This window comes from Chelonoidis abingdonii, chromosome 8, assembly GCF_003597395.2.
Source record: "Chelonoidis abingdonii isolate Lonesome George chromosome 8, CheloAbing_2.0, whole genome shotgun sequence".
Taxonomy (NCBI): Eukaryota; Metazoa; Chordata; order Testudines; family Testudinidae; genus Chelonoidis; species Chelonoidis abingdonii.
This window is the reverse complement of record NC_133776.1, coordinates 6,996,542-7,009,676: the sequence shown is the minus strand read 5'-3', so window position 1 is coordinate 7,009,676 and position 13,135 is coordinate 6,996,542. Positions and strand designations below refer to the sequence as shown.

Below are 13,135 nucleotides of genomic sequence, written 5' to 3'. Positions count from 1 at the left end.
AACAACAGGCCAGCAGCCATTCCTAGCTGCATAAAACCACTAGATCATGTAGTAGGGAAACTGTGTAGATAGAGAGGAATTGCATGCTCTAGTCAGCTCTTCCTTATGTTAGAACAGTTCATCCAAGCAGCCAAATTCTGACCTTTCAAGACATGGTGTCCTTACATCACTATGTTTATATGGAGTTTGTTTATATGGCTACCTTAATGCTGGGATTTCAATGGTTCATTCTTAAATGCGGTTGGAGTCCGTGTACAGGTCATAAATATCATGGTGTGGCTACACCGGTGAAGTTTTAGCGGGAAACAGGCTGGTTTATCTGCTACCAAATGATTATTATGCCCTCAATCTCCAATTTGCTTGCTGCACTACAGCTGACCAAAATTCTGCTGAAAAGTCAGACCTTTGACTCTTGGGTGCAAAATCTAGTATATGTGCCAATGCAGTTTTTGAAGCAGAATTGGAGGGCGTACTAGGTTGGTCCAAAGTTGGGATTTGCAGGAAATTAATAGGAAATTTCAATATTTCAAAATTTGGTTTTGGTCGGATTCAAATTGGAACCAGATTTTTCAAAATTTCTCATGAACCAAAACTCGCCCAAAAAATCATTTTGGAAACACTGACACAGTTCTGGCAGCTGGTGACCAAAACTGACACAATCAATTTCAGTGGTCAAAGCACAGCAAAATAGAGACAATGGATTTCAGGATGACGGATTTTGGTAAGCTCAGAGCGCTGACAGGTAAGGTCCCATGGGAATCAAGACTGAGGGGAAAAACAACTGAGGAGAGTTGGCAGTTCTTCAAAGGGACACTATTAAGGGCTCAAAAGCAAGCTATTCCGATGGGTAGGAAAGATAGAAAATGTGGCAAAAGACCAGCTTGGCTTAACATTGAGATTTCTTGCATGACCTTACAAAATAAAAAGGAAGTCATATAAAAAATGGGAAACTAGGTCAGATTTACAAAGGGATGAATATAGGAAACAATACAGGAATGCAGGGGCAAATTAGAAAGGCAAAGGCACAAAATGAAGCTCAAAACTAAGCATATGAGAATAAAGGAAAACAAGAAGAGACTTTATTAATCAATACATGAGAAGAAGAGAAAGACCAAAGACAGGGTAGCCACTGCTCAGTGAGGAGGGAGAACATAATAGGAAACTTGGAAATGGCAGGGATGCTTAAGTGACTTCTTTGTTCGTCTCAGCTGAGATGTTCGAAAGGAATTCTAACACAGTGAAATGCTTATGGAAGGGGGTAGTGTTTAGAAGATAAAATAAAAAGAGCAAGTTAAAAATCACTTAGAAAGTTAGATGTCTGCAAGTCACCAGGGCCTGATGAAATGAATCCTAGAATCTCAAGGAGTTAATAGAGAGGTACTGGAGGCCTCTAAGCTATTATCTTTGGAAAGTCATGGGAGACGGGAGAGATTCAGAAGACTGGAAAAGGGCAGATATATGCCCATCTATAAAAGGGAAATAAAACAACCCAGAAATCAGACCAGTTAGTTTACTTCTGTGCCAGGGAAGATATGGAGCAAAGTAATTTAAGACAATCATTTGCAAACACTTGGAAGGTGTTAGGTGATAAGGGATAGCCAGCATGGATTGTAAAGAACAAATCATGTCAAACCAATCTGATAGCTCTTCTTTGATAGGATAAGGTCTTGTGGATCAAGGGAGAAGCGGGCGGATGTGGGTATACCTGACTTTAGTAAGCATTGGATAGTCTCGCGATGATATCTTATCGATAACTAGGCAAATACACTTAGATGGGCTACTATACGGTGGGATAAAACTGCTGGTAATAACCTACTCAGAGAGTGGTTATTCATGGCCCAATCCTACTGGAAGGTGATAACAGTGGGGTTCTGCAGGGGTCTTTTGGGAGCAGCGCTGTCAATATCTTCATCAACGACTTAGATTGTTGGCATAGAAAGTACGCTTTATTAAGTTTACAGCGATACCAAACTGGAAGGATGCAACGCTTTGGAGAGCAGAGGTTCAAAAGTCAAAATGATCTCGACAATTGGAGAATGGTCTGAGGAAACCGGATGAAGTTCATAAAGACAAATGCAAAGTGGCTCCATTAGGATGGAAACAATCAGTTTTTCCATACATACAGATGAAAGACTGTCTAGGAAGGAGTAGGAGCAAAGAGATCTAGGTTATAGTGGGACCCACCAGCAAATATGAGTTCAACAGTGGATTAACTGCTTGCAAAAAAAGCAAATGTTGATTCTGGGATCCATTACAGGTGTGTTGTAAACAAGACACAGAAGTCATCTCCCTTACTCTGCACTAGTTAGGCCTTCAACGGTTTGTGGTCCCGTTCTGGCACCGGCATTTCAAGAAAGATGTGAGAAATTAGAGAGGTCCCGAGAAGAGCAAAAGGAATGATTAAAGGTCGGTGAGAACATGACCATGAAGAAGCTGAAAGAATTGGTTTTATTTAGTTTGGAAAAAGAGAAGACTGAGAGGGACATGATAGCAGGTTTTCTGTAAATGAATCGTACCTAAAAGATGATTCATCAGCGAGGAGGGAGGAAACTTGTTACCCTTAGTCTCTATGACGCACAAGAAGCAATGGGCTTAAACTGCAGCAAGAGATTAGGTTGGACATTAGGGAAACAGCTCCTAACTGTCAGGTAGTTAAACACTGGAATGAATTGGCTAAGGGAGGTTGTGAATCTCCATCTCTGGAGATATTTAAGAGTAGGTTAGATAAATGTCTATCAGGAATGGTCTAGACAGTATTTGGTCCTGCCGTGAGGGCAGGGGACTGGACTCGATGACCTCTCGAGGTCCCTTCCAGTCCTAGAGTCTATGACTCTATGAAAAATCTATGAAATTGAAGGATCAAGAATCATGTCAATTATACTCAGCAGCTGCCAGAGCTCCCAAGTCCGAAGTTCTAGGCAACCCAGGCTCCTGGGTCAGCTGGCCCTGCATGGTGCCTGCAAGCTGCCCGTCCACATAGTGGCGCTGCCCCAGAACCACAGACCCTGGAACCCTAGCCTCCCCAGCAGCTGGCTAAGAAGGGGGGGAGGGGGCCCGACTCTAAAAAGTTTGGGGACCACTGCCGTAGTGTGAACGTCTGTGAAGGCAACATCATGAAGGAGAATCAAAGACACGGCATCACCCTCTGCTCTTTCAGTTTAACTAGTTCAGTTTGGGCTTATAATACTTTGCAGCGAGGCAGGGATGCTACCTGGCCCTCAGCACACAGTGCATCACCTCCAGCTTCACTTTCCACTTCTCTTGAGCACATGCACACATGGAAACAGCTGAGACACAGACGGGAGCAGAATGCCTCTGAGAAACTTGAAGAGACCTCCCTTCCCGTAAAATCTCCAAATAACATATAAATTCACTGCACTGAAAACTGCCGACATATTATTTGAAAATCTGTTATTTTCATCGGCTTATCTATATCGCAAGAGCAACAGCATTTTATGTTCTGGGCACCTGGATAAGCTCTCCCCTTTTCAATCCTGCTGCAACATCTTCCTTTGACATGTAGGCTTCAAATACGTTCTTCTTCCTCCCTTTGGTGGGTTTATTCCGATTCTTTCTATCGCCTGATGTGTAGACAGCAGCATGGGACTCTCCTGCAAATACAAATGCGCAAACTGTTACCTTTCTAACCCAAGTCTGGATGTATATTTTAACAGCAGTTACAGGGAAGCTTTGTACTCAAGACTGAATCTTTGAGAGCAGCTTGCCTAGAATACCGACACATTACAACAAAATACCACAAGACTTGAGAGACCACATACTACAAATAATCAACAGTCTTTCGCAGCTCCACTTCACCCCAGCCAGTCCTTTAACAGAGCCTGAGCATGCATTTCAAAGCAGCTTGTTTCTGAAGTGTGTGCCCACTTTGTTTTAATACCTCTGGGAGTTTCCAGTTTTCTAGGGTTTATTCTGCAGTCTGAATCGTTCATTGTTTCTGCCTGTGCTTCGGAGAGCTGCCTCTTCCTACCAAAATTCTGGGGAGCTCGGGTTGATTCTGAGTTGTTTCTGGTTCTTGCAAAGCTTCTCTTGTCTCCACCTGGAATCAAACACAAGTTTGTAATAAAAGAAAAAAATAAAGTAACCCACCTTTGTTGTGCTCATGTTCTCTGAGAATTGGAGTAAATGTCACTCTTATGTGCTATGGTCTCTCCCCCAAAGAAAAGCCATCATCATCGGGTCTCTCTTTCAGGAGTTAACTTGCAAAACAATCTTGGCCCTTCATAACTCTTAACTCCACCGTTAACTTATTTTACTACAAACTAAACTCTTGAAATTTCTAAACAAAAACTTGGATAGAGTCTTTCCCAAATCCTGTGAAATTCTTTAGAATGCACAAAAGGCGAGATGGTTCAAACGTTTTCAAAGTCTAACCTCCAAGTTCCTCACACACACTCCCACCTCCACCGCTCATCAAACTCCCAGCTCGTGATGAAATGTAAATTCACTCAGAATTTCATTGAAAATATAAAGAGAGTAAATTGCAAAAAAATTAAAACACTGTGGGATAATCAAGTTCTGTCACTACCAAAGGAAGCGTGCTGAAGAACTGACTGAGGTGTCTGTACAATTACATACACTGACAATGCAAAGTACTGCCAGGCCCTACATGTCCAGTTTGTTCAGAACAGGCCATAATCATGAGGCAACATTCTACAAAAAGACTTAACCTTTTCCTTTCCTGCCGTCACCTCAGACCATCCCTACAGCCTGGAGAGCAAGCAGCAGCTTCCAAAGCCTATGCCAATAGTATTTCATGGATCAGCAGATTGGAATTTGAGGCAATGCAGCTGCCCCCTTTGCACTCCACCTGGATATTGAATATGTCATCACAGCTTTGCCTTCCAGGCCATACTGGCTACAGGCCCAGGATCCAAACCTGTACCTGCAAGTTTGAAATGTCTAGTGGCCAACTTCCTTTGTTAAGAGTCTATCCAAGGTACAGTACAGTTATATTGTGTATGGTATGTCTAATTAACAAAACGCCAAAATGCTTTACGGCGTTAAATAATAGCAGAGGGAAGAGAGATAAGAGGTACAGGCAAGACAGAAAAAAATATTTGTTCGGTGGTGATTTTAATTAGATGGTGAGATATAGAGAGGCTGTTCCTCTGCACCTGCTGCTGACTGGAAGAAGCTCCCACATCAAAAGTGACCAAACGGTGAGGAGCAAGGCCCCTGCTGGTTGAGGAGAGAGAAAGACAGACCACGTCCAAGGCTGGCTGAGGCATGTCCATCGAGAGTTTAAATACAAGGGCAATAATCATGAATTAGATCCCAAAATGAACAGGGAATCTGTGGAGTAACAAAAATGATTAAAAGTCTAGAAAACATGACCTCTGAAGAAAGATTGAAAAAATTAGGTTTGTTAAATCAGGAGAAGTGAAGACAGAGTGGGAATATGATAACAGTTTTCAAGTACAGAAAAGGTGTTACAAGGAGGAGGGTGAACAATTGCTCTCCTTAATCTCTGAGGATAGGAAAAGCAATGGGCTTAAATTGCAGTAAGGTTGGACATTAGGAAAAAACTTCCTGTCAGGTAGTTAAGCACTCAAACAAATTGTCTAGGGAGGTTGTGGAATCTCTCTCATTGTCTAACCTGCTCTTAAAAATCTCCAAACACCTGTCAGGGATGGTATAGATAATACTTAGTCCTGCCTTGAGCGCAGGGGACTGGACTAGATGACGTCTCAAGGTCCCTTCCAGTCCAACACTTCTGTGATTCTATGGTTTTGTTTGTGTGACAAAGCAAGAGGCAGCATTCTGCACACACTTAAGTCTGGAGAGCATGATTTGGGGACACAACAGGAAAAGGAGCTGCAACTGTAATGGGGAAAGAATGAAGCCATGGATGAAGATTTCAACAGAGGTAATATTGTATAAGGGTCACATTATGGGGTGATAAAATAAGCAGGTTTGCAAATGCATAACAACTGAGGAGGAAAGGAGAAGAATTCAAGGCTGAGATAGATACCAAGCTGAGGAACACCTGTGCTTGATGATATGCCTCTTGCCCAGAAGAAATGCTTCAGAGACATGTAGCTGAAGAATCTGGAATGAAGTCACAAGCCTGCTTTGCCAAAACAGGTACAGAGGGTAGAAAGGGATGAGTTATCAGGGGTGCCCAGATATACACCACTGAATGCCAGCAACGAAGCATTAGTTGAGGTTAAAGGCAGAGAGGGAGTAAACAAACAGCATAAATCAAGAACTGAATCATGAGAGACTCCATAAAGGAGGTATCCAGGTGCAAACAGTAAGTGGAACCATGACTCAGGGAGCCAGAGATAACTGCATAGGCACGGGAGTGGTTCCCAGAGGATGGAAAGGTCAGTGCTGCAAGACAAAGCAAGATAGAGAAATCAGAAAGAAGAAGGTAGTTGATTACACAGACAGCAATTCCTGGGATACAGCCAGAAACCTAGACAGAACTCTGGCTTGGATAATGTGAGGGCAATCAAGGGGCAACTTTCTGAAGCACTTTGCTGTTTGGCTTTTCCTATCAGTGTCAAGGGCAGCTTTATTTTTTACAGGTGTTTATGAAGTGGCTAATCAGAGTGGTGTATTTCAGAAAGTAGAGGAATTATGGACAATGGAGGAAATACAGGGCATAAGGGTGGCAAGGAAAGACCAAATGCTACAACAGGGAAGGGATTTACAGGAAGAAGGGACTAGATGGATATCAGGAAGGCGCCAGGAGCGAGCATGGAACTAGAGAATGAATGCATGAGGGCACTATTGGGAAGTCAAGATATTGCTGTGGATTAAGGAACCTTGAATAAAAAGGAAGAAAAATCTTCACACTTAACCAAGGAAGAGCGGGGAGGAGAGAGAAACTAAGGGTATGGAAAAGGTAGTAAGGATTTTGGGAAAGGAGGAAGGAATCAAAATTAGACATCCAGGTGTGCATGACCATCTGCCACAGTCACCAATGGGTTAGTGCAGTTCAACATCCTTTGCCATTATAGCTAAAAACAGCAATGCACAGCAACGAACTCCTGAGAGCTAGCCTTCCTGATAAGGCAGAAAGGTGGCAGATAGGCACTCACAGGTTACGGAAACTTAAAAGGCTTAAATACAGTGGTTTGCTCTCCTGTGGTCTTCAGCGTTCACTTGGACTCAGATAAGAATACAGAATCCTATGACAAAATGGGCCACTCAAAAGGCGCGACATATCATTCAGCATAGCTGGCAAAAGAGCTATTTTACATAACCATTTTCTGTAAGTATTTTGTAAAGGTGACACTACAGGCCATAAAACTTAGTTTTAAAACAAGAGATGTCTGTTTTAATCCACATGATTGGAAACTATCAAATTACACATCAGTTGTATCCAAATATAAGCAGACTCATAAACGTCTTGGTTTTTCTTTGGGCTGCATTTGTACGATTTGTAAAGTACATAAAGTCCTTTAGCATAAAGAGTACTCTATAAATGTAATGTAAAATGAGCATGTTTATCTCTTCGGGCTGGTCTACACACAAACTTGCAGAGAAATAACCTGAGACTAAGGAAATTCAATCTACTTTTCTTAACAAAGAGATGGTTAAGAAGTGACTTGATCTCAGTCTATAAGAACATTCCTAGGAAAAAGATTTCTAATGGTAAAAAGGGTTCTCTAAACTAACCAGACAAGGGCATAACAAAATCCAGTGGCTGGAAGCTGAAGATAGACAAATTCATACTAGAAATAAGGCACTTTAAAAAAAAAAAAAAAAAAAGTTAAAGAGTCATTAATCATTGGAACAACTTACTGAGGGAAACTGATGGATTGTCCACCACTTAAAGTCTTTTAAATCAAGATTGTAGACCTCTTACAAAAATATATGCTCTAGCTCAACCAGACGTTATTAGCTTGATGCAGAAATCACTGATGAAATTCTATGGATAATATTACGCAGAAGGTCAGACTGGATTATCATAATGGTTCTTTCTGGCCTTACAACCAATGCAAATATTCATCTTTTGTTACTTTGGTACAAACCTTACTTCAAAATAAAAGCAGCCTATTTTGATTTACCAATTACACAAAACCAAAATAAGATACTTATTCCGTCCACACACAGGCTTGCACCAAACTAACAAAAGGTGTTAAGTAAAACTGGTGTAGCCACTTCTGTGCAAGTCTGGTTAGGATCTACCTTACAGCAGCAACTTCACATTTTCTTTCTGGACTGAAGATCCATTGAGACTAATTTATCAGTTGAGATGGGCCGTTTTAAATACCTGTGCACAAACGCAAGGAGCATGAGCGAAGACAGCCATTAACAGCACACACAACACTATTCAACAGTTTAGGTTTTAAAGACCATTGTATCCAATTAAAACTGTAAGAGCTATTCAGAGAGGCAAAATATAATTATCTAAATTGGAAGTCAGCCAGGCCACTAGGGTTAACACCCTTAGCTTATAAAAAGCACTATATGATTTTTAATTCATACAAAGTGATCAGGACCCTAAGTTTAAGAGTCATGGAAAAGATGGCATATATATCAGCCTAGCGCCCTTTAACACCTTGCTAGACTAATTCACTACCAACACCGAACGAAAGCCTAACCACTAAATCACCAACACCATGCGCATATTCCTTGGAGACCTGCTATCCAGAAATTAACACAAGCCTGCTTCACGTGTCAGATCTGACCAGATCACAGCATAAGGTCATCTGACTGTAAGACCCCTCTTTCCTTTTCAAAGTCTATCAGCTAAAATCGCTGCCCGTCTCTGAACTTTCAGCTTTATTTACATTGCAGTTATTTACATTTTTAACCCAATTCTCCTAGTGTGAGCAGAACCTTCTGAGATCATGACAACTTCATGGTTAGCAGGTAAAACTCCCAAGGAATTCACCCCTACCATCTCCTATCTCAATATTAAGTTGTTCCTTTCAGATTTTTAAACAGTTTGATGTTGAAACACTTGAAAGGAACAATGTGCTCTATTGTTCAATTACTTTTCTAATAGAATTCCTCCATTTATTACTTACTGTTGTTGGTCCATGACTAGGTAACAACCCTCTCTCCTGGCAAGTCTACATTTAAAATACTACATCAGCACAGATGCACCGATGCAGCTGTGCCGCTATAGTGCTTTAAGGAAAACGCTCTAAGCCGATGGTAGAGCGCTCTCCTATCAGTGTACTTCATCTGCCTCCCCAACAGGTGGTAGCAGCGTCAGTGGGAGAAGCTCTCCTGCTAACACAGCACCGTCTACACGGGGGATTAGGTCAATATAACTACATTGCTCAGGGATGTGGATTTTTCACACCCTTGAGCGACATAGTTATGCTGATATAGATCTGTAGTATAGACCAGACTGGTCCATTTCCTCCACTCTTAGCAGGAGGGTTTTCATTGTTCCCAGTATTAGATCATAATCTAGCTCTACACAAGGATGCTTTCAAAAATCCTCCACTTTCCCACTTCATATAAGCATGAAATGAAATGGAAGCAGCACTAAAGAAGTGATAAAATGTAGTAGAACTATTTATCAGCTAATAGGAGTCTTTCAACACATGGTTACTAAATATCTGTCCATATTTCTACACTATTTCACTTTATTTCCAAAAGATTTGGATGGTTTAAACCTCTATGCCTCTAATCCTTCCAAAAGACTCCCTGACCTTTAATTCTTGAAGTCAACCCAAGTACATGCTCAACAGAACATTGTGATAATACGTCCATGTGCTAGAGGGCATGTCAACTACCATGCAAAAGAGAATCCAATATTCAGAACCAATAATCAGGACTCGGCCAACCAAACACAAATCACCATTCAATGAGACCCAATCTGGCGCCATAAACCTGAGGATCCCTTAGCCTCCCATTTAAGTTATGATTAAGTTGGTGCTAGGTATGGCAAAAATAAGGTCTAACCAGCCTGTATTCATTCTTAGCTGTAACAGTGAGGTTTGACCTGAGGAGATCAAGGTCCTGCCAAAAGACAGATCAAGGTCCAGATCAAAACGGAGCCCTGCATGCCGGGGTCCACCCTCCAGAGACACCATCTCACTACAGAAAGGGTGGGCAGAGACAATCTGCTCTGTTCTGTGCAAGTGAAGACAATGAAGCTCTCAGGTGGACCTCAAACATTCTATTGTTTATTGTGGAGCCTATGATCACCCTTTCCAAAAAAACCATGCACACCCACCACAACTGAGTACCATTCTGCCAACTGAAGATAGTTGCACTTTTCTATAAGCACAACATTAAGGCCGAGCTACACTAGACATTTTTTCTGGTATAGCAATATCAGGGGATGATAGTTTTAATAATTTTTTCAGCTTTTCTGTACTAGCCTTTATGTAGACACAGTTATAGCTATATAAAAGTGCTTTTGCTGGTATAGTTTATTTCCCTCACAGAACCAGTATAAGCTACAATGGCTAATGCACTCTTTGACCAGTATAAGTTCTGTCTATACTAAGAGAATTTTGCAAGTCTAGTTACGCTTCTAACAAGTACAGACTAGGCTTAAAAGTTCAGCAGTCACGAGTGCCTTTTCTGCCACTAGCTATATCCTAGTGTTATGTTGAGGACATATTATTCCCTGCTGCTTTGCCCTCATTTAGCATAAAGAAATATTTCCTAATACTGCATTATACCATCTACCTGGGACGTTCTTTGGAACATTCACCTAGCCAAAAGACAAATCAGCAACACCCCCCATTTCTCAGATTCCATTTCAAATGAAAACTATGCCCGACTCCTGTGGTTTTTCCCAGCCTATGCTAATGTTTAAGGATCAGCCACATGCATCACACAGATTATGCTGGTCACATATAACGTATGCCTACGGCTTTTTTTAGATCGCACATGACGCAGTAGTATCCAAGTCCCTTTCCAATTCCATCTGCTTAAACAAAATGACAATTTAAAAGCCACCTTGATATTTTCTCATGCTCCCAGGAGACTCTAAGCTCTTTAATATTTTACCACTTGTAAAAAGGTGAGGTATATAAAGTTTGTTACACAGTTTTTAATCTCTGTTTTACCAGTGGCTTCCAATATCAGACATATTACAAAACAAGTTACCAACTCTCAGTCTCACAGCACTTTAGTTACTACTATAGTATCTGGTATCCAATCACTACACCAAGCTGTACAATGGGCAAGAACAGCAAACACCAATAAAGTGATCTCAAATGGGAGTTATGTCAGTACAAACACTGATTCTAGACAGGTCAAAAGTGACTTTAGCTATTTATGTTTTGCAAAATATTTTAAAGATTTAAGAGATTAAGTATCTTGCTAAGGGCAACAGCCAAGTCCTTTTTTTGTTTTTGTTTTTTAAAGAAAAGGAAAAAAACAGGCAGCTGTTGGTTAAGCTGTTGAGAGAGTAAAAGTTCTGTACAAGGGGAAAAAAATAATGATCATAAGCCACGTCAGAAAGAATTCTGCATTAGTCAGTCACACAGTGACAGGCATTTTTAAAGTCACCTACCACATTCCCTGTAAATTTAGCTCCATTCTAACTTGCCTTAAAGACCACTGTGCTTTAGCATTGCTTTCAGCACTGATTTAAGAGTACAGAACTCTTGGTAACAGTCTTGATAGAGAAATATACCAACACACTTTACCATACCCTAAAGCAAGTGGATTAAATATAATAGCTCAATAATGCAGAACACAGGGTAGCAAGGGGAGAAGAGGATTTCACATGAACACAGGAGTTCATTCCATGTATATCACTGGTAGGGAGAAACTTGAGAAGTGCATAAATTTAGTAAAATATGATTATGGTAAAGACAGACTTTCTGGAGACAAAATCTAGTAGGTGAAATCCCAGCCATCCAAGTCATTATCTTCTAGGTGAGAGCCTGACTGAGAGAGATCTCAATTTATTTACCACTAGCACAAAGCCTCTTCACAAATTAAATGTAGGGAGGAACTTCCAAACTGGAATTTCTACAACACATTCCTTGCTGCATAAAGAGACTTGTGCCCCGGGTAACTTCTTCCTATAATCCAGGGGTCAGAAACCTTTCAGAAGTGCTGTGCTGAGTCTTCATCTATTTCACTCTAATTTAAGGTTTCACGCGCCAGTCATACATTTTAATGTTTTTAGAAAGTCTCTTTCTATAAGTCTGTAATATATCTCTAAACTATTGTTGTATGTAAAGTAAATAAGGTTTTTAAAATGTTCAAGACGCTTCATTTAAAATTAAATTAAAATGCAGAGCCCCCCAGACGGTGGCCAGGACCCAGGCAGTGTGAGTGCCACTGAAAATCAGCTTGCGTGCCGCCTTTGGCACACATGCCATAGGTTGCCTACCCCTGCTATAAGCCATTTAGGATTATATTATATAGGGGTAAGGAGAAATTTGAACTGTTAAATTGTGAACCTTCCAAAAAGCTTGCAAGTATGAAAAAAGTGTACGTTAGGTTATTCACAGGTTTTGAAATTATCCTAATATAATTTAAAAGTAGGGGAAGCTTGAAGGTAAGGGAATGCAATTGGAGGGGAAACACAGAAAGGCTCTGCCGTCCACATCAGCAAACTGGACAGTTTCTGCGCAAAAGAATAAATGAACACAAAATCAGACATCAACCATTGCAACATTCAAAAACCAGTAGGAGAACACTTCAATCTCCCTGGACACTCAATAACAGACTTAAAAGTCGCCATTCTTCAACAAAAAAACCTTCAAAAACAGACTTCAACAAGAAACTGCAGATCTGAAATGAATTTGCAAATCAGGCCTGAATAAAGACTGGGAGTGGCTGGGTCACAACAAAAAATAATCTTCCCTCTGTTGATATTCACACCTTGTCAACTGTTGGGAATGGGCCACGTCCACCCTAATTGAATTGGCCTCGTTAGCACTGACCCCTCCACACACACTTGATAAGGCAACTCCCATCTTTTCACGTGCTGTATATTTATACCTGCCTACTGTATTTTCCACTCCATGCATCTGATGAAGTGGGTTAGATCCCATGAAAGCTTATGCCCAAATAAATGAGTTAGGCCTGGTCTACACTACGCGTTTAAACTGATTTTGGCAGCGTTAAACAGATTTAACGCTGCACCCGTCCACACAACGAGGCCCTTTATGTCGATATAAAGGGCTCTTTAAACCGGTTTCTGTACTCCTCCCCGACGAGAGGAGTAGCG

General features: G+C 41.0%; 1 protein-coding gene across 4 annotated transcripts in view; it reads right to left on the bottom strand.

The window, feature by feature from the left end:
• DIS3L2 (DIS3 like 3'-5' exoribonuclease 2) overlaps positions 1–13,135 on the bottom strand; it is a 404,569-nt gene that overhangs the window by 238,488 nt on the left and 152,946 nt on the right. For 3 of the 4 annotated variants that reach the window (XM_075068347.1, XM_032803899.2, XM_032803902.2), the window contains 2 exons: positions 3,899–4,057; positions 3,469–3,611 (listed from right to left, as the gene is read on the bottom strand). In XM_075068347.1, coding sequence (XP_074924448.1) covers positions 3,469–3,611; positions 3,899–3,950 — 195 coding nt within the window. In that variant the 5' untranslated portion in view covers positions 3,951–4,057. The remainder of the gene's footprint in view (positions 1–3,468; positions 3,612–3,898; positions 4,058–13,135) is intronic. The other variant, XM_032803901.2, reaches the window with a different exon arrangement.